General features: G+C 33.7%; 1 protein-coding gene across 1 annotated transcript in view; it reads right to left on the bottom strand.

Annotated features, from left to right (window-relative positions):
• The window catches only part of LOC148174110 (homeobox protein aristaless-like), a 54,763-nt gene that overhangs the window by 3,246 nt on the left and 28,432 nt on the right, over positions 1-23,085 (bottom strand). The window contains exons 3-4 of the mRNA XM_088036254.1: positions 7,776-8,013; positions 6,947-6,992 (exon numbers count right to left, since the gene is read on the bottom strand). Of these exons, the coding sequence (XP_087892380.1) occupies positions 6,947-6,992; positions 7,776-8,013 (284 nt within the window). The remainder of the gene's footprint in view (positions 1-6,946; positions 6,993-7,775; positions 8,014-23,085) is intronic.

Below are 23,085 nucleotides of genomic sequence, written 5' to 3' on the forward strand. Positions count from 1 at the left end.
AAGGTTCAAAAAACAAAAATTTTAAACTTATTTTTATTAAAATTTGTTCTTTGTTAGTTTTTAAGTTATGACAATGAAATTTGGTGAGGTTACAACTTCTAATGTGTTTATTAACTGCACTAAAGCACAAAATGTTAGTACAAGAAATAGAGATTTTAGAATTTTTATTTTGGAACGAAATGAAAGTTTTCAAGTTTACTTTAATAAAATTTGTATCTTTGTTAGTTTTTATTGATGGAAGTAACAAAGTACTTCTAAGTGTTTATTAACTGTACCAAAGCACAAAATTTTAGAAAAAAAAATAAATATTTTAGAAATTTTCATTTTTGAACGAACCAAAAATTTTCAACTTTTTTCGTTAAAAATTCATATCTTTGTTAGTTTTTAAGTTATGACAATAAAATTTGAAGAGGTGACTTTCCTTAAACTGTTCGTTAACTGTACCAAATTACAAAATTTTAAAACAAGACATAGAGATTTTAGAAATTTTTACTTTATAACGAACGAAAAATTTTCAACTTTTTTAATAAATTTTAAAGGACTGTTCTAGCGATATTTTAATTTAGATTTATTATAGTTTTATAAGAGGGTGCAAGATTTATGAACGTAAGTGTAGTTCTGTTTTCCAAGACTAGCGGACAGTTCCGCAGGGATTCGCTCTAAGCCCACTGCTTCCTCTGCGCCGCTCCTTCCGCCAACAGTGACACCTACTACCTGTCGATGCGGGTAGCCCCATCGAAATTCCGTTAATTTATTAGATTAATAAGCCGTGGTCCCCGAATTTTTTCTGCTCCGGTAATCCGTCGGTAATTATAGGTAGTACTACTGGTTAACGCCAGGAGCGTGACTATGCACATTTCTCCCGGTATAACTCATCTTAATCGAATCCAGTCAACGATACCAACGATCTATCGATATGGATTAATTGGCTGCCGGCTACGCAACGTTATTGTGATTGGTCGATTGGTTAGGGCATTATACTTTTATCGTACGAGCATCATCTTATTTAGACCGTGATTTGTACATTTCGGCGTGCGCTTTTTTTTCCACTTTGTTTTTAGCCGTAATGGGGTTTAATAACTAATTATAGCTCCACAATGTGGATCGGTTTTATTAGCTGTCATCCATGGAAATAACCAGTAGTTAAAGAGAATAAATCGACTGACGATAATTAAGAAGCGGTGACTTGTAAAACTCGCACGCAAATGTCATTCGGCGGTGTGAACGGGGCTTAAGAAACCGCGACTAGGATGACGGAGTCAAAAGCTCCGCAACGGTTTTTCTCTTCATTTGAGATATTTTTAATAAGAAATGACAAAAGCTCGAGTTGTATACGTGCACCTTTGGTCGCACTTCCCCTGCGAACACGAAGCAAATCCGGACTCTGCAGGAAATGAGTAATTCAATTATAACTACAATAATAATTCGTTGCAAATCCTGCAACATGCGACTGCATAAATTATCATTTCCCAATCGCCTTAATTGCGGTCTCTCGCACATGTAATTATATCCTTGTTCCTTTTCCATTATTTTCGCCTGCGTGCTTATGTCTCTTCTTTTAATTAAATTAAAAATCTCACCAGGCTCTTGATTATTTTAGTAACAAAAGGGCCGCCCCGAATTTGAAACAATATGTTAGTTTGTGGTAATAGGAGCGACGGGTGGTTGCTCAGCAGGACAGCATTGAGCTAATTTCGGGCCCAGTTGGTGGTCTCCCCGGACCCGCCCCTGTTTTCACATGCATTACGAAACTAGGGATGTCACATGAGACTTCTTGGAACGAAATTGTTGGATGAGCGTTTTTCGATAAAGAAGAGTCGTTAATGTTAATAGTCGATAAATACTTTGTACCATAATTGAGCTTTTATTGCTAATTAATTTTACTACGTCATAAAATTTAATTAATTGCGGTGCAGGTTTCTTGTCGGCGAAGAGGCAATTGCACGGGAATTGGGCCAAAAGAAGACTGTCTGAAAAACTGCAACGCCGCTTTGATTTATTATTAGATAAAACTTTTTATTATCCAAGATAATTATTACACCCTGACACACCGAAATTACATTATATCTTCCATAAACACTAGAATTGTTCGTTATACCGGAATTCTGCTTAATCTAATTTTGACTAAAAATTGCGGATCAAACTAAAAACTGTACAATTACGAAAGAACCTCAAATTTGTTTAAATAAATTCAGGTTCCATAAACCTTTTTGTTTCAGCTTGTTTTTGTGTCACCACCGCCATCTCGCATTTACTTCGGCAAGTTGGCTTTCTTCTTTCTTCAGCCTGAAATTTAAATAATGTTTTTCCACCAATCCATGAAAAAACGTCGATTACGTGTATCGGAGCGGATAATCGCCGTCGACTGATTTTCGACGCAATGAACTTGAAATTTGGCCTCGCTTTCGACAAGAAAACGTTCCATTCAGTGCTCCACAATGTCTTTAAATTAGCTTAAATTAAGTTGTTACATAAACGTGAGATTCTCATTTTCATCAAGGATTTCTGAAGTGTAATCGATTTTCCGGTGAAGCTTCGAAGAAAATGGAAAAAACGTTTCGTTTTTTCTTAGTGTTTGACTTCAAAGGAACGGTTTAATTAAATCTAAATAATTATGCACTTATCCTCATTAATTGCAATAAAATCAGCAATGCGGTTTTTTCAGAATGCAATGGAAATAACAAAACGCGTATGGATAATTTCCAACTTCCCATTAGAAATTAAGTTAATGCTTTTAATTAACACAGACTCCATTCCGTCTTAATGTAATAGTAACGCAATTATCCAAGTGGTCCGAATGTATCTTGTTACTTGACATCTTGTTACTGGCAACACACATTAAATAGTAATATGCGGTTAGCAAATTGCTTTTCATTCGATGTTTAGTGGACGAAGATAATTACATTCGTAGCGAATACGAAACGACTGTTGTTACCATCATCGTCGTAGAAAACATTTTATTTCCTTAAATTATTATCAATTACTTGCTGAAAAGCTTTCCAGGCATAATCTGAAAAAACATTTATTCATATTCCGACAAGTACAAGAAAAATAAAATATATTCATAATTATTATTCTTAGTTTTAATTACACTGATCAATGGATATTTTGTTAGATATTTAATCGATTACTATTTAAAAGATCAGTTAAATTAATTAAAATATGAATAATTATTTCATGTAGGTATACATTCCACGGCTTTTCAAGAGAGGAAAACAAGTTATAAATAAGCGGCCGTTATTAAAGTAATTTCAATACTACATACAGTTTAATGGTTTTCTTGTATCAAGGTCAAAAATATCATGCTTATTGATGGTAAGTGATAGTTATTGCAAATTAGCAAAAATTAGACTGATCAAATAATAATAAAAAAGAATATCTAATCGTAACTTTCACTGAAATTTTGTAACTAAATTGTTTTATAGAGCATAATTGGAAGATATTTTGGAAACATTATGTTTGAATTGGTTAGCCAATTCTTAAAGAAGGCTATTAGAGGAAACTATAATTATATTTAATGATGATCTATAACTTATAACTAGGAACATGTTCTTTAATGATTTTATCACGTTGGCATGACTGAAAAAGCGCAGTATTACTAATAATTTCAAGAAGGTTTTTTGCTTTATTAATTTATTGTGGTTCTTTCTTTTCAAATTTCTAATTACTTTTTTTTTAACTAGCAGGAAATGTAATTGAAGTGAACGAGTAGAAAATAATTGTTCAATGAATTTCTACCCAATTTTAAAAAGATAGACTCTCTGATGACTTCAAAAACTACAAGAAAATGTAAAAAAAGCTTTAAAAGCATAATACAAAAAATAGTACAGTTTAACAGTAATTTTCCCTATTTAATGCAGATTTTATTTCATAGGCAACCCAAAATACACTTTCCTTTATCTACTTGTAGGAGAAAAATTAAATTTCACAGTTCGGAAGCAGACGACATAATGACATGTTTTCAAGCTAGTAAAAAATTAATTGAATTTACTAAATTCAAAGAATAAAAAGTCTTGGATGGATTACCTATTAAATTGATAAGTCAGCAGAAATAATAATAAACTTGGAAACCCGTGGACCGCCAAGACGGGCAAAGCAGTGCCGTAGTGAAATCAAGCGGAACAAAGAAAAAGCCAATAAATAAAAACATAATGCACAAAGACAACAATTTTCTAAAAAAAAAATAATTTTACTTCTAGACTTTCTTACGCATAATGCATCATCCGTCCGCACGTCAGAAACCCCGATCTGCACTATCGCATAACCTTCACAAACCACAATTCTTGTGAAATAGAGACATGTAATTTATTTAATTAAGCCTAATCGCTCAAGTCCGTGACTGTAGTACACTCGGTGTCCGAAAAAAGTCGACAAAAAATCCATCTGAAATGACTCGCTTCCTCCAGTACTGTGTCATTTCAACACAACAGGTGTCCGTGTGGTGCTTTCTCACTCTCCCATCTCGACGGGCCCTAATCATACCTTCATCCTTGCCTAATTCCCATAAACAATAAGAAAAGGCACCAGGTTATGATTACTACGAAAAAAAACAACCACCCGCGACGCGTCTCTCTCTTCCTATCATCGCGAAAGAGTGAGAAGGTATCCATAGCGTTGGTTCAGATAATGAAGGATAATTACGACGAGCAGAGAAAATAAGTGGATATCAATTACTTGGCCGTTTAGGTACGCAATTGTTTCCTATAATTGAATTCACGAATTTGAAGAGTACGCGCGCTTTTTTCAAATTCGATTTCTCGACCAAATTAAAAATAAATTGAATGAAACGCGATATTCGGTGGCTTTTGTAGAAAAACGAGGCAATTACGAGAAGACGATATCATTAGCGCAGGTAGCTATTGTTGGCTTTTTTCCAATTTATCGGCGTGCTGCGATCTCTGTCAGTTTTATAAATGTACAATGGCCGAGCGTGAAATCTGGCAATCGCTTGAAAATAAGCTGTTCCATAACTCATTATAAATTTGTTTTGTTGCTGGATTTCGTTGCGAGCACAGTCACGCATCAGTGGAGATGACGCGATGGGCCTGTGTAAACGGACCTTTTTGCGAGGAGGTAACAGAAAAATGACAAGGAGCTGGCAGAATCCCAAAAAAAATACGATGAGTTTAAGTTGTTCGGGCACGAAAATTTCGAATTGAACCTCTTTTACAACCCTCAATCTTCCACAATTAAAAATTATAGTTATTATTAAATTAATTATTGCAAATACTAAGTTACCACTACCAAAGGTAACTGACCCATAGTGCCATTGAAATTTGGCCTTTCTAATTAAAAACTAAAATTCAATTTTTTTTTCTATTTATTACTCGTACAATCACTGTTCTGTCATAATGTTTTCACTTTCATGTGTAGATAAATAATTTCATTTAAGGTCAGTCAATAATTATAAACTCATGATTTTAATATTAGAGCTGATGTATGTAAAATGCATGAAAGTTCATGTGCAGAGTGATTTCCTGTGGTAAGTAATCTCTATGTTTGTCGAAAAAATGGGCACGTCTAGTATACGTCATATTTGATCATGTTGGCATTCCTGCTTGTCATTTATTTGATGTAGAAAGCATTTGCTGGAGAGACGTAAAATTCTTACAGTGCAACATTTGTAAAAAGCTTTTGGGCCGATAAACCATCTCGTCACCTGCAATTTTTAAAACTTCTAATAGATGGCGCCGGTGTAATCAGACTTTTTTACCGCACTGCTGCAACTTTTCCGCACTAATAGAGCAAAAGTAATGCATCCGTAAAGACTGATTTTGATAATAAAATTATGATATTACAGATAATGGAAACTCCAGACTAATTTTTTGATGTCAGAAATTCTTCGGGCATAAAGAATATCTATTTCCATGTTTACTCTACCTTTAATAGAATATTTATAGATTAATTCCGAGTGTGAAAATCGATTCGTTTTAGACACTTTTGGACAATGCCTAACAAGAACCGCACAAAAAATTAATTGGATACGGAACACGCCCTTGTACTGGCGCCTGAAAAAAATTTCCAAATAATTCGATTTAAATCCACGCTCGATTGTAATTCCGGGTATGAACAATGAAGTATGAGAAAATAGAAAAGATTTGTCCGATCTCTTCCTGGAACTGTGATGATTGCTTTTAATTTAATACCCGACGTCAATAAATCTTAATGGACGTGTAATTTCCAACCATTGAAACAGTGTGGATTTAAACTTAATTCAATTTCCTTTTTGAGCGGTGCTCTCCGATCAATTATCGTAATTATTCCATAATTGAATGACAGTGACGCGTTTTTTTCACTCAAAATTATCATTATTATAAAACGCACAGCAGTGAAAACAGAAATTGCTTCGACCTTAGTTTAATTATTTATAATAATTTCAATTATTTTTCGTTGTGTAATGACTCATACTTTTCTTACGACTCATAGGAAAACATTTTCTAATTGCTTTGTTTATCTCGTGGGTTTTTCTGCCGCTTTTTAAACGAATATGATTAATCGAATTAAGCAAATTGCTATAAACCGTTAAAGCAAACTTCTCGTTTGAAATTATTTACATGAAATAATCTGCATTCAATCAATCTGGATTGGTTGCATGCTGCATGTATTAATTGGGTAATTAAGCCGGGAATTTTAATCAAAATTATTTATGGGATCATTAAAATGCATCTCACTCACTGGCGGCACTGACTGTGGGAATGCCATTTTTGCAGGAGCAGATGAAGAGAGTTTTGCGAAATTTCAAATTTGTGTAAACATTGACCTTTCCTCGGTTTTCACTACGCATTAAAACGACTGACATTTCAAAAGAACAATATTATTAATTGAGAATTAATTATGTAAAGTTAGACACGCGTGTTTTGGAAATGTCAAAAAACGTGTTTGGAACGTGGAAACGAACATTAGCATAAACGTAAGAAAAAGCGTGCTAAAATAAAGAAGTTTTTACCTGTATCCTAGCTTCCGTTAGTCCTATTTTCATAGCAAGTTCCTCCCTGCAAAGATAAAAGTAAAATTAGCAAAATTTATTTTAATTTTTGCGTCATTATTGCCCCATTCATAGTTTTTTTGTTGCAAAACTTAACCCATCAATCATTTATTTGTTTCATAATTAGCTTTTACCGCGGTACCTCGTGGCGCTTTTGACGCTTCCTCGCAAATTACGACGAGAGACTTCAACGTGCGATGAAGCCACATAATCACCATTAAACGCCTCAATTTTCCCAAATTCGTGAAATTAAGAAATTTGGTGTCCACCTCTCGCTTAGTAAGTTTGCGTGCATCATAAAACCATTAATTTTGTAATTTCCCGAAATTAACTAACAGCTGTAATTACTTTAATCTTGGATGCTCATCACGCACAGTACGCCCGAAATCGATTATTTCCCATTAAAAGAATCCGACATTTAAACGAATCAACAACGACGATTAGAAACGCGCCGACTGCTGACGGAAATGGTCTGTTGGACGTAATTCTACCGGAACACGAACCTACAGGTGTTCCGGGGGCTAAAAGAGGGTAATTTTTTTCGCCGCCTTTGCGGGAAACACGTGGAAGACGGTCTAACGACCTCACGATTTATGGAGAGGACGAAATGTGAACGTCGCCGAAGAGATAAGGGCGACGCGGGCGACATTCCTAAATGTCTGCAATTTGTCGGGGGTTTCAGGACACTTTAGAGGAATTTAGACATAAAATTTTATCTCACCGAACCCTCCTAAATCAAAATTTCTCTTGATTTGATAGAAGCACACGCCTAAAGCGATTTTGTACGCACCTGGTAAATACGTCCGGATAGTGCGTCCTCGAGAACGCTTTTTCGAGCTCCTCAAGTTGGTAGCTGGTGAAGGTGGTCCTGTACCTCCTCTGCTTCCTTTTGGGGGCAAATTCGTCTGGTTCCGGGTCGCTGCCGTCGCTGTTGTCCGGCCCTGTGGGTCTAGGTTCGATCCCAGCGTTTGGTGTGACCTCTTCAGAGACTCCCATGACTTCAGGGTTCCTCTCCGACGCAACAGGTTCTGCAAGAAGATTAAAATTGGTATTTCGATCCGTTCTCGTTTTAGGGGCGTCTAATAAGATTATGAGCTTACCCTTAACAAAGAAACGAAAAAATCTATGGAATTTAGTGCAAGAAGCAGTTAAACCGCCGTGTTGATTAGAGCGCAATTTCCACTACGAAGAGTAATTAACTTTCTAACTCGCGTGTTTATCAATATTTTCCTCGACAGGATACAGGTAATTCAATTAACTTTTTTTCGACGATGAGAGCCTTATAGTGGAACGGTTTCAAATGATTGTTGGTTAAAAAGAAAACGAATTGGTCGGGAGAAGAAGCTGTTAGTCGGAATAATGCGTACAATGTCGATGAAAAAAGTAGATTCTTTGGTCTTTATTCGCCGAGGTATTCGACAATTAGTTTATTTACTTGATGCTTAAATGCGCACTGTTGTCACATCTCAATAAGTGAACCAGTTTTATGGGTTCATTACGGATGAATGTTAACTGTTAAAATCGGTTTAAAGAACGAATTAATTGCCTATAAAGGCAAAGTGGGCGGAATTCGCGTAATAAAATGTAATTATAATCAATTCCTCGTCACAAAACTCCTGGCGGATGGGAAAATGCGGTTCGGCGCTTCAACAAGCTCTAAACTTTTACGCTTGTCCATGTCATTTAAATCATTTGTTGTGGCGTCATGACAAAGAAGCTGTTGCGTTCTAGTTGCGCTCTGACATGACTCAGGCATTGATGACGGTCACGCTTGACCCCCGATAATGTCGTCTTTTCCCTATCTTTTTAATCGAACGTAATTTGATATATCAAGCAAAAAAATCACTTGTCTTTAACATTTCCGGAAATGACTGAAAGCTCTCCGCTCGAGGTGCTTTTGTGTCTTCGTCCTGGCGTTAGAATGGACAATGCGGGCGACCAGTAGCCCTCTTTAATTAGTATAATTACATTATCTGCGTTCCGAGGAAATGCGTCAGTAATGGCACGTAATTGTCAAGTCAATTACATCAAAGTACCAACCAAACCCGTCGCTTTAATAAAAATCCCCTAAAATTTATCACTCAAATCGGAATAGCGTCCAGTCATGCGAATCCTCCCAATAAACCCTTCAGACCTCCCGCCATAAAACCTGAATTATGCGTAAACCCCGTTTACGTGAAATTAAAACCGTATTTTACGGTGCGATCACTTCTAAAGTCGATCAAGTCGGCCGAACTAGTTTATCTGACACCTGCCTCCTCTGATCACGCATCGCCAGGCGAAACGTTGGGCCGACGCCGCGGGATTCTTGTTTTTCTGTCAATTTAGAGTGCTATAAAAATCTATAACGAGCATTAAATAAAAATACACGACGTTAATGTAATTATCCTGTTTAGGACACTAAGCGTGTTATAAGATTTACGCTGACTCGACTTGATTAAATAGAAACACAACCTCATCGGGATTTTTTTCGTTTTCGTTTTCACTAGTTTTTCGACTTCTTCCGCTTGGTTTTCGTTCTTTTGGCCTATTCTCGGGAGTGCTGTTACTCCGTTTTGCTCCATTTAATTCTAATTAATGCGCGACCGGGTTCTGACACTACGGAAAATCGACACAACTGACAACTTCCGAGAATGCTTAATTAACTGCGTTTCTTTGGGGTTTTTAGGTTGGTAGTGCTAATTCGAGTTTGGGCATTTTTTGCAAAACCGACGGAGCAGCACCGATTTGCATAAACAACAGACTCCACTTAACAAGCAATATTACAAAATTTCATTAAAAAATTTACTCAAAGAACCAACAATAAGTAGATAAATTTAAAAAAATGTTAAAAACGTAATCAAAATTTATGAGGGTGGGGTTTAAGGGCATTATAAGATTTAGCTTCTCGTGACCGAGAAATATTCTCGGCATTTCGATTTGAATATTCCGAGATAAACAAAATGGATGTTGACATATTAATCGTTCTCATATAATAAATTATTATCTCGCTGTCGTAACATCCTCATTCTGAGCATTCTGAAGCGATTTGTGCTGTATAATAATTCAATAAATAATTTACTAGTGTATTATTTTGACATTATTATCTAAGGGAGTCAAAAAAATTCGCGTTTACTACTGTTATTCGATCACGTAAAATATTGAACACTAATTATCATTATTTGTTGCTCATTGGAATAATAAGCATGTGTAAACGAAGAACAAGTGTAATTAATGTTAATTATGAGTAATGAATAAACAAAATAATTGATTAATAAAATTTGCAATTAATTCTGATATGAAAATTACAAAATTATGTCTAGCCCCTAGCAACACAAGGTAAATTAAGTTATTTTAATATAATTGGATGCGTCATTTGTGTGTATCATTGGTAAATCAGTCGCAAAGGTGAAAATAGAAAATATTTATATTAGAATAATATTTCGTAAAACATCTTGTCATTTTGTGAACTTGTCTATTAATTTGTAAATTTTAAAAGTCGTTCCGCTCTATGTAATCTGTTTGAGGCTTTTCAACGGAAAATTAGCATTAATTAATTACGCGTAGGAGAATCGCATAAAAATAGAGTTATTCATGTTATTACCGCGATACTTATCATGTAGAAATACATTAATTTATTTGCGTTTAAAATGAAAATGAAAAATAGGTACTTAAATCATATCTACGATATCATTAATTTAAAGCTCAAAACCCTTGAAACACTTTTTTTAATTAATTGCTTCTTTAAGATGTCAGTGACGTGACGTGGAAAAAACGTTGTATTCAACTTGTGTCATAATTGATTAGTTGGCTGTGTTGATTTCCCGTGACAAATTTTCCGGAAAATTCGATTTACTCAACAGTTTAAATCAAAAATTGAATTGTGCATCTTTTCTTGGAAGCCCTTAACGCATAATCCTCTGTCTCGCCTCACCAGTTTAATTCTCGCAAAGAAACTGGAAGTCGTTGAGGCATGTCTAACTGCGGCTTCGTGTAAAAACCAATTCAATTTAATTCCATCCATTGTGTAAAACCATATGAAATCTTGTTATATCATTCATCGTGTTTTATTTGGTGGCCGAAGGCGTTCCACGCCGTATCCTAACGTTTTCTTCGAGTATTAAACTGTACTAAGCAACTTCTCATTTACATTAATGCCGTCAAATTAATTTACCTTTAACATTATAGATGCAAATTAGTTTGAGGTTAATTTAAACACGAGATAAAACATGTCTTCAATTAATACGGCAATTAAACGGCTTCTCGAACAGATTTCCTAGATATCGAAAGATTTGTCTCTTAATGTTGCTTCTGGGAACGTTGCAACATCACTGACAGTTCAGAGTAATGAGTGAGCATCGATTGCGGGATAAATTGCACAATTAGAGAGCAATTGAGTGTGCGAGAAAAATAAAACATTATTCTTGAGATTCACACGTGAATTTCAACGAAAGTGAAGAGGATTCTCCGAATGGAAAATTTATTCGAAAAGTAGATGCGATTCTGCGGTCGTTTGAAGCTTAATTAGATTATGTAAAAGTAAGAATCTTTTTTTAATTGCACGCAAACAAGTACTGGAGCTGACGCTAATAAAATTAATTACTCTTTTTTATAGTAGAAATGTTTAATTAATTTATGCAAATACACCATTGCAAAACTCGCTCATGGATAATTTTTCAAATAAAAAAAACAAAAATTAACGTCATAAGGCGCCTAAAAGTATAACAAAATTCCAAAAATTTGCAATCCAAATCAGTTATTCTATCTATGAGATAGTACATCATAATTTCTAGCTCCGTTTTTGAATTGCTGAAAGAATGTTAAAATACAAAACGCTCATCATAAATTTATTGTGTCTCTTCTGGGAAAGTTGGAGTAGATATTTTTGAGAAAGCTTCTTTATCTAGATGTTATTAATATTAGCATTAAAAATTCTTCTCACATCACGTCCGGCGTCTCATCATCGCGAAAATTGAAGGTTGTACGCATACAGTATTAACTCGGTGTAACAGCGAAAAGGAATGCCGCCCCCGGACTCGAGCCTTTATCTCTTGTAACAAGTTGTTAATGTGTAAGGCTTGTTCCAGTCACTCCGATTAATTACCAAACCGGCTCCTTTCGAAAAGCGCGCTCGTCCGTCCGTTGCGCTCAGCCAACTTGTAACCTTTAAAAAAATCGGAAAAGTGGGCGTCGAAACGTCGTTCACAGTTGCTTGACTGTATTAATGTCAAATGTCAAACGAACAATGGGGAATTAGGCAAATTACTTCCGAATTTTCGACCTTGTACACAGGCTACCATGAAAATTCACATTTACTTAATGATTTAATTGAACAAACTGCTTGCTCTTCGCTTGTCACGACGCCAACCAAACCGTGAAATTAACTTTTAATTATCCAAGAAATTAAATTTCTGTTATGTTTTTTCCTCGAATTATAAACAATCTGAGATGGATATCTGCCTTAATTTACTTTAGTTTTCCCCCCAGAGTGGCGTCTCGAGTGCACTTAGTCTAATCTAAGGCGGCCCTGACTAATGGAGTCTTTATCGAGCTGGCATTGAAAAGACAAAAGCACTCTTAATACAGCCAAACACTTAATTATCGGCGAGGGTACTTTTTCTACCACTTCTACAGATTACCAAATTGTAAGCCCTCCTCGGACTAGTCAAAGAATTCTTTTTGTCGCCCTTGATACACAAGTAATGACAGTGTTTAGCGGTACCTAATCTAGACACTTTTATGTCAAAATTGTTAATAACAATAGATACGAGCAGCCAACAACATACCTAAAGTAAAATAAATATCTATCCAAAAGTGTAACTTATTTACTAAAAATAGCCAATTTTCTCTTCAACTTTATTATGTCATGCGCTGGATAAATACGTAAAAATAAAAATCAGTTAATTTTCTTAGAATGAGTAAGTGCAAGCATTATTAAAATAATAACTAGGTATAATAATAATTTTAATATAATTCATGTTAATTTTCAGTAACTATACAATTAACTATATTAAATGAATGTAATTGATTTGAACTTCATACTTGCAGCAACACTATATAAGTAGTTTTTTTAATCCACAGCGTAACAAAATTTGCTGTTATTGAAGGACACTACTTTACCTTAGTGAGCACAATTTTTAGTAAAGTTTTTAACTGAAAATTTTGAAGATATACTAAACTCAAAGTTTTAGTGCGTTTATGGCTTTAACTTTTTCAGTGAAAGAAAGAAACGCAATAAAAATTGGAGTTCAGTGTAGTGTACTGCTCTATCTGCCGACCGCCCGGAACTACCCCGGAACAGCTTTTTCCGGGCGATAGACACACTTCCAAGACCCCACAAGCACCCATCAATTTATTCCTAGAAAGTGATTCATCCATTACCGATTGATCGTGTTGACAGCAGACATCACCCGAATGTGTTTTATAACTCAGCAGGCTTCGATTTCCGGGAATCAGAACCGTACGAATGTTATTTATGGTTTATATTAAGCTCGCAGTCTCAAAACCTCTCGATATCGCGCGCCATTAAAATTTCTGCTATCGGCCTCGTGACTTTCTGAGAACAATATCTGTCTCAGCCGGCCGCGCGATTATCTTTTGTCTTTTTTTTGGGTAGTGGTTATGGAGCCGTCCTTGTATGTTATGACAAACACGATCTAATAAACACGAAGAACGCGGGCTTGGTTTATAGTCGGTTAATGGAGCAAGCTATTATCAGGTGGCTATGACTTGGCTAATTGTTTTTTTGGATAAAGGACTAGAGTGAGCGACTGACGGGCGACCGACGCGCCACAGGTGATAACAAGGAAGTGGCTGCGGACACATTCTTTTCATGTGACGTCATGTCGAGGTTTCTATTGGAGTTCCGACGAGGAGCGAAGAGAAAAGTGTTTTTTTTAAAGCGTTTGAACTTATTTATTATGTTGGTTACTCTGGTTCAATATGCAGATTAGTATAGAGCTTCCAACACACTTGTTAACGTCCAGGCCTCTTCTCCTTTTATATTTCTGTATCTTCCTTTTATGAGAGTTTAATTTTTAATTTAATTGGTCTCAAACGAAGAAAAATTGATTTAGCATGACCACAGCATTATAAAAAATAGGCAGCCAAGTCACCCACATGTGCTAGTTGAGGTAATCAGGTCTTGATGATTAATTATAGGCAATAAAAAGATAATTAAATAAATAAACCTGAATAATAACCTAATAACCCTGAGGCAAATTTCTTGGAAACAATTATTGTATAATTGAACATACACATGTAAACATTCTTTTTTAAGTGAATGCAGAAAAAACGAATGCACCAGTCATCCCAAATTATATAAACTGGTCCGTAAGTGACTGTACTGACATGTGCTAAATTTTCCAGCGACATACTTACGTTTTCCTGTAAAAACAAGAAATGGGCAAGTCATTAACTAACTACCTGAATTTGACAGCTGTCGAGGTGAGAAAATTTAGGTCACACAAGAAATTTAGGTGGATAGTCTGTGATTCGCAAAATTCTGGTTATGGCTATGTGTAACGAGCTGATGAAACTTTGAGGGATTTCAATGGTGAATTTAGCACTTTTGAAAAAAAGAATTTCTTGCTTTCAAAGCATATTGTTGGACCTGTGGATGTTCTAAGGGTTGCTGAGCAAACAAATTAATGTTTAATGTAGTGGATCTATGAATACAACGAAAAAATTCAGAAATTAATTGATTTTTTTTTCATTTTTTTCAATGAGAGGAATTGGCAAATGTATTGCTTCAGATTTTGCAAAAATATCAATGTATGTAATTTAAACTAATGAATAAGTAAAAGAAAGAAAAGAAACATACAATTTTTTTTAAGAAATCTAGCAGCTGAATAGTAACAACGTACCTAATTAATTTTTTTGTAACGCCACATGTGTATAACGTTGCCTACTGGTTTGCAACAAAGTTATTATTAATTAACAAGTTTTTCATAGGGGAATGCATTGAGGTGCAGGTATTTCAAAAACCTTGAAGCTTGGACATAGTATTACGGAAATTTCAAAACATGAAGCCTTTTTTAATTGACAGTGATAATTGATAAATAGGCACATAAGTGAAATGTTCCTTGACGCTAGGATTATACCTATACTTAATAATTAGGTAGGTATAAGTACCGTATTATATCTTATAAAAACTAAACATCTAAGTAAAAGTACCATGAAAGATTTTATGACTATACAATCGTGTTTAAAAATATTTACAGAGATTTAAATGATTTAGTTGTTCAAAATTCATCTTGTGATAGTGCTTATCACTTTTGTATATTTTATTTCAAATGTACCTGGGAATAATAATTCCAAAATTCGCTTTAAGTCTGCTGTTAGTTCCGTTGATATTCTATTCAGTTTTCTTTCGCCTGAATTTTTTATTTCGATTGATAATGTTTTTAAAAATTAAACAAATCGTTATTTTAGTAATAAATAAGAAAACACAATGTATGCATAGATTTTTGTATCGTTAATATTATTACAGAATTAAGAAAAATATGTTGATCTATTTTTATTAAATTTCTACTACCTGGGCCTAAACTCAAACAAACAAAAATTTCGTAAATAATATTCCTTAATTTTAAATAAAGTGGATTTGAAGTTTTGAAAAAACACATTTTAACATGAAATGACGCTTAACTTTTGCTGGCCTTAGTTAGCTATAACGGGTGTTGGAATGAATTTTCCGTCTAGTTGCATCAAAATTATTTTAAAGCCTCATTTATATTGCAGTGGTTGTTAAAATTGTTAAAAATCGGTAAAACAAAATCATAAGATCTAACGGGTGGTACAATTTTTCCCGCCTGAAATTAAGTCATACCAACAATGTTAAACTCAATGTCAATGTCTAAACTTTCAAAAAATTTAATCTAATTTAACAAGTTTGAAGTTTTACAATTAAACCTAATACAGACTCAGAAAAATCATCCCATTGCCTACACTCATCAGAAAACTTTTTGAAAACTCGTTATGATCAAATAGAGAAAATCCGCGAAAAATCGAAAAATCATAAATAATGCAAAATAACTCGATTTTAATAACCGACACACTTACCTACTGACAGCGTCTGAATTAAACTACGACATTTAAAATGATAGATAGAAATTTAATAAAACACCAGATCCATGCCTAGGTGTAGAAAACAACTTAAATTTACACTTTTGGAGTACTTAAGTGCAGGCGTTTTTCGTTGCAAGATATGCTGAATAAAATTAAATTAATAATGAAAAGATGAACCTCTGGACCTCTAAACTTTCCAATTGTAAATTACATTTTTTGTGGAAATAGATTTTCCGATTTACCTTCATCCCTAAGTAGGTACATGATTTCGATTTAAAATTAAATTAGTAAATAACAATGTTGCTACTTTATCTTTAACAAATATACCAATTTCTTTAAACTGAGAAAACAAAATGAAATTCTAATTGTAAAAAATATCAGTCAACATTAACACAGATTATCATTCTTTGGCATTTTCGGGTCAATTTTGGTACAAATTGTAGCTGGGAAAATTCAACTTTTCAACGGCATTTAGTCGACGGTGACATTTCAGAGTTGACAGGATTCTGCTTGCGTCTTTTTTTAATAATGTCGTATTTTGATGTCTACTTAATTTTTGATGAAAGCTGTTTACCAACCACCGATACAAGAAACAGAAAAAGAACATGTGGCAAATATAGAGGTTTTTAGTTTATTAGCCACCTCTATTGTAATTGACATTTCTCTTTTTTCTTTTATACCTGCTTATTACAATTTATTTATCTTCCCGTATCGTTAATTAATTAATTAAATATATCCATAAAAGGGGCTGTGTAATAAGTACATATAATTGCATCGAATATCTGTTCAAATAAATACACAAGTTTAATATCCATTCTCCAAACAGATTTTATTTCACAACAGAGAATATTGCAGGTGTGCAAACAAAAACACCCTAGTCTATAAAAAATGTTGGACATCAAGAAGTCCGTCTGTCAAACAACATTTTGACAACAGCAGGTATGGACTGTTCTCTAAACAAATATGTAAATGAGGGCTGTAATTCTAATAAAGTATATTTTGGTATTTTTTTGAAAACGATAACGTCTTTAAGGTTTTAGGGTAGTAAAATATCTTATAATCAAAGTATTTGACCAATCGTAAAAATATCAAAGTTAAGAAAAAAACTAAAATTGTAATGAATGGTAATGCTTGTTGTCTCCAATATCCGGGAAGTGACATACCGACAACATAATGTGTGAAGCATAAAATAAAAAATACTGTGTATTTACCTAATTTAATTTTTTATTTTTATGATTTTGTCACTTTGTGTCCAGTTGGTAGTTACCTTATAAATTAGGAGTATAAAATAGATACCTAGGTATTTAGCTTAGTAAATTCTAATCCAGACCAATCGTACGGACGATATATTATGGTTTGATGCACTTTATAACTATTTATCTATTCATAACTAATATTATTTATAGTAAACCAGCTGTCACATACACAGTAGCAATTAACACTTCAATGTATCTAATTTTCAATTCAAATTTAATGTAAACTGATACTACCGATGACTAAAATTTATGTTTATGTTAGTCTTATCAAAAGTCATGTTATCACCTGCTACTTGTTCCCAAACGATCATCAAATTTTTCCGCATACCGTCATCTTTACTTTCTGTACACATTTTATATGGTTGAGCAATTTCAACATCTTTATTTCAATTTTATTAACATCTTTGTTTATATCCAAGTAATAAACAGATATAATAGTCATAAACAAACTTTCTTTAATTAAGTTTTTCTCATGTAATAAAAGCCATCAGTTCCTATTCGAATAACCGCAAACATTTACGACTTGAAAATAATAAAATTAAATAGCACTTAACAATACAACGTTTAGAAAAAACCTCAAACTCAACAATCCGAAGAATGAAAACGATAATTTCATTCCATGTATTCTCGCAACGCCGCAAAAAAAAACAGATTCTTGATTCCAGCAACGATGACGGCATAAAATAACTCTTGTCCGCTTCACATTATCTCTTTCCGTTTAATTAACACATGATACAAACTTGGCATTGCTGGAATTATCACCGTAATTGTCCTCTTATTGGGCGAGTCGCGACGACCAATCCGACGGCAAATTTCACGTGAAGTTTAAACAAGCTCAATTAATAATCACAGTTCGATATTGCCGATCGAGTTATTACCACCTATATGGATTTTTTTTATTTTTGCAATATTTGATCGGTTGCTGTCCCGCCCCCACATTTGCGCCGTTGATGGTTCAACACCCAAACAAAAATAAAAACTCACCCAGGGCCGTAGTTTACAAACAAATAAAACAAAACAACAAAAATCAACAAAAACTGAACAATAGAACACGGAACATAGACAGTGTCTCTAAGCCTACTACCTGTAAGCAACTGTTCTCTCTTTGGTGCGGGAAGGTATCCAAAGTGTTTTAATCAAGTGCAGCCAATGAGAAGCGACGACACGCCCCATATGCGCGCTCTTAGCCAATCATGGGGAGCCGGCGGAGCCGGTTGTCACTATTAAAATAATGGAAACGGCTGATTATGAAAATACTAATATGGTTGGTAGCTAATTATTTGTATACATTCCCTAATTGCTTCGAAATTATTAAGCATTTGGAATTTTTATGGTGGTGCGGATGGGTTGTTTTTTACAGATGGTTGCTTGATTGCTTAAATTTATTAGTGGGGTCTGTCTGATGGGACGATTATTTGACTGTTTTTTGTGCATTAACACACCAATTAGAGGGACTTAAGTTTATTGTAAAATTACAAGGGAATTTGAATGTTTGGCGGATATGTTTATGTAATGTAATCTCGTTAGAAAATTGTCGGATGTCAGGATGTGATAAATAGATGTAATTAAAAGAAGGCAAAATAAACACCGGCAAAGTTAAATGTAATAAACCTACAGGTATAAAAAAGATATAGTGACTAGATGAATCATTAGTTATAAGTGTATGAATCACTAGTTAATGTTTGTTTTGTGAGATTTTCTTATGGGACGGTTTGGTATGTCGAGATATTTATGCAAATTATGGAGGTTTATTCAAATTTACTCGTAAATAATGAAATAAACTATTTTGACTAATTAATTTGTTTATTTATTGGTCTCTTTTACGATCGAATTCATTTAGCTGGGTTTGTCGTGGTAATAAAATTTTAAAAATTATTTTTTGACCAACCGCTTGAATAAAGTAATTTTGAAGTCACTGAAGCACTTGTTTTTGATCATAGAATGCACGTTAATGTGCTTGGTGATCAAAATCAATCAATTTGCTACTAAAACAGATTAAAATATTGGATGAAAATAACGACCTAACAGGTAGGTAGATTACATGGGTAGGCAGGTAGGTCTAGGTTTTATAACGTAGGTAGATCTAATGAAAATTTATTTTTCTTTGGAAGATAATCTCGTTCATTTAGAAACGACAGTTAAGTTGCTATCATTATTTAAATTTCAAAGCAACTTTACAATTAATTATTATTATTTAAAAAAGCGAAAAAGAATTTAATCCATTATTTACTGAAAATATTCAATAATAAAATGTAAGTTTTTCCCAAATCTTTCTTATTTTACGTACCTTTTTTTTATATGTCGAAAAAATTTTCTTATTATTAAGTTTCTGATAAAAAAAAATCAATATTTTCACATCGATGTAGGAAAAGCATCTTCTCCACTACCTATCATTCAATCAAAAATTGTTGAAAATTGATATGTCACTGTTTCCTGCTGTTTGTTGTGACCGCTATGGGTTGAGTAGAAAAAGTATAGTGTGTCACTTGTAAGAATTGAAAAGTTTTCACTCAATAAACTACGACTTCGGCTCGTTCCGTAAACTTTTATCTCGTAAAAATTATCAATTTTCTCACTCGTGTAGCAATATACTAAAATAAATTTTTGAGCAAAGAAAAATCTGAACTTTAAATTGGTGATGTCTCTGTTATATTTGACATTAAATCTTGTTCTAGAAATGGGTACCTATTATTGTAGATATACAAAAAATTAAAAATTGTCTGCAGATTCGTAATCTTTAAACACCTTAAAAATTATATTCAGATCAATTAAAATTCAAGAACCTTATTGTGTTTTATAATGCCGTCTCTATTTCTCCTTCTTCGTTTTATTGTTATGTTAGCAATGACCTTTAATATGAATTATTAAAGTAGTCCTAACCTAATTAGAAACATTCTGTTCATTATGAGTATTAAAAAAATGCAATTTGTTATGATAAATTATTATCAAATACTTTTCAGGCCTCATGCAACTTCAATTAGAGAAACTTAGAATCTGAGAATTTGTGAACTACCAACTAAGAATATTTGATTCCAAAATATCATAATCTCTTAATTTAGCATCAAAATTAGTAATGTAAATAAATTTTTTTGTACTACACAACTAATCTGAAGATTCTGATTTTGATTTTGTGGTTTAGCTCTGAAAATTAGTTACAGGATGTGGCAAAATTTCTGACTCATAGTTGCTGCTGACACTTTCCCTTCTTTTGTTGGATACGAGTTTTAGAACATCCCGTATTGTATTCAAGACCTTAAGCACTAATAAAATGATTTCAAATGAAATACTGACCCAAATTCCCCAACTTTACAACTACTATTTGAGAAGAGGAAATAACAATTTAAAGTAAAGAAACAAGATGTGATGAATAAAAAAAGTCGTGACCTAAACATTCAATTCTGTTGACAATAACGAATCAAATTTTAAACTTTTAACTGGATCAAACTAAGAAATCTAAGAATAAAACAATTTATATTTTAGAGCATTGGGTAATCGTAACCGCAAATGTCAAGATAACTGTTTGCTGAAGAGAATAAGTAATTACAATCAATATTAAAACAGTGATAAATTTACAGTTATCTAAATGTTAAAATGTAATTGCATCATATTTCAAATATTCTTATATTACCTAGTCACAGTGAGAAGCATTTTTCTTGTCATTTCTTCCAATTATAATTTTGTTGAATTGTTTAAAATCTGAATAATAAATAGCTATAAAAACAACCATTACTTTCACACGTTGTTTAATTACATTGCATTATTCTCGTCGTTGCTTTTGAGGCACCGTCTTATTACAACAATTTAAATCCGTCAAAGTTTAATTAACGGCAAATGAAATTCGCTGATGTGTCCCCGATGGTAATCGTCATGGCTTTTTAATTGTTTTTAGGTGAATGTTCGACACATTTCTTTGTTCTTGTTTAATTACACACATTTTAAACAATAATTAGTCGTGTTCTTCCGCACGTGAGAAATAATTTTGTTTAAATTGTCGCTTTGTTGTAATTTAAATAATCGCAAGACCAAATTAGTTCGACACGATCGCCCTAAAACCTAAGAGCCAGACCGTAAAATTCGCCCATTTTCATGCGAATAATTAGCTCAAAAATTAATAAGAACAACAAAAGTTTTTTAACAAAAGTCCATCTTCTAATCCATGACTAATTTAGATATAATTCTGTTTATAAAACCGATTTTTAATGTGAAATGAAGCGGACAGTACGTGCTACCGACATCCGCTTTTTTCCCCCCAAGAAATCTATTTAATTCAATAGTGGTACAAGAAAAAGACTGCATTAACCGTTTGAGGGAGCAAAAAGTAAATTGAGTAAAACACTGGACGAAGAAAATTTCATTATCGAAAAAAAGTAATTAAGAAAGGCGTTAACAAAACGACTTCATCGCGTTTTCCGGTGGACAAATTCGGAGAAAGTAATACAAGAATGAAAAAAAACATTTATCTAAGACTCATCGGCTCAACTGATTTTTTTAGCGAGATTAGATCTCGACCATCATCCATGGAGGCTTCTAAATGTAAATGAAGATAATTGCTTTTTTGGAACGGACTAAATTTAATTTTCTGGATAATGAGATTTGGAGAAAATAAATAACGTATCAGGTTTATTATCTGTAAATAAATATACTAATGGTTGTTTAGATGGGTTGAAACGGTAGCTGCTAAGTAGAGTTTGTTTTCATTTGGCTCCCACTGGGAGGCTTTTCAGATGAAAATTGTACCATCGAATTCTAGCCACAATGACTCTCAGGTAGCCTCTGTCCAATACCATGAGACAACAACCGTGAAATTTATTAATTAGGACATCATTGTAGTTTGAGAGGAATTTTTCCTCAATAGAAATGAAATATGTATTGTTAATTAAACAAGAGAAATAGGAACGGATTTATTGCACTTTCGACCTAAAACCTCATTTTGTATTCACCGCCCTTTGTTACCTGACCCCATTTCACGTAATTTATCATTTCTTAAAAAATTCTCCGGTAATTTTTCCCGACGTTTTTAATTAATTCCAAAAATTAATTTTTCTAGCAATTTCTATTCAGCCATTCAGTCCTATTATGTCGCGGCGAATAAAAATTGGAACAATTTGTTCCATTACTTCGCCAATTCATAATAAAAAATTACATTACCGTCATTACTTGCAAGTATAAAGGTAATAAAGTTTCCGGTTGTGCATAAAACCCTAATAAATCTGAGTCCAAAATACTAAATTAAAAAAAGCGACGACAATAGCAGTATTTTATGTCGTGTACCTTCAGCGCCTGGTTTATTTAATTACAAAATTTATCCGACCCTCTTGGTGGCAGTTAGTAACGAGCGATTTTCGTGTCGACCGTTCTTTGATAAGATCTTGCGGTGGTCTTCATCCACTATGTTAACAAATGACCGCGCCATGTTACAACACAATCTAATAGGTATTATATTAACATCATTAGATTTCATTGTCGACGAAATAAATCCATATTGCGTACAAATAAAGTTATGGACGATGATACTAATGGCGGTGGAGGGGTTACTAATGAAATTTTACGACCAACCGGACAGACGATGGAAACTCTTAATGAGCTGGTAATTATTTTAATGGAAAGGCAAAAAGAACTGGAAATGCGAAACAGGCGGCTTCAATAAAATAGACGCCAAAACTTATAAATAAATTGTTCTTTAATTTTATTTGTTTTCGAATTTTTATTTCATTTCCAGTGGTCATGTATGAGAAACGATTAGATACTGGCTCGCTTCGCTCGCCATTGGGTTACGAATAGCTGATTTTAGTCAAAAAA

This window comes from Gnatocerus cornutus, chromosome 5 (genome assembly GCF_029298725.1).
Source record: "Gnatocerus cornutus isolate USDA-ARS CGAHR chromosome 5, icGnaCorn1.1, whole genome shotgun sequence".
In the NCBI taxonomy this organism is placed as follows: domain Eukaryota; kingdom Metazoa; phylum Arthropoda; class Insecta; order Coleoptera; family Tenebrionidae; genus Gnatocerus; species Gnatocerus cornutus.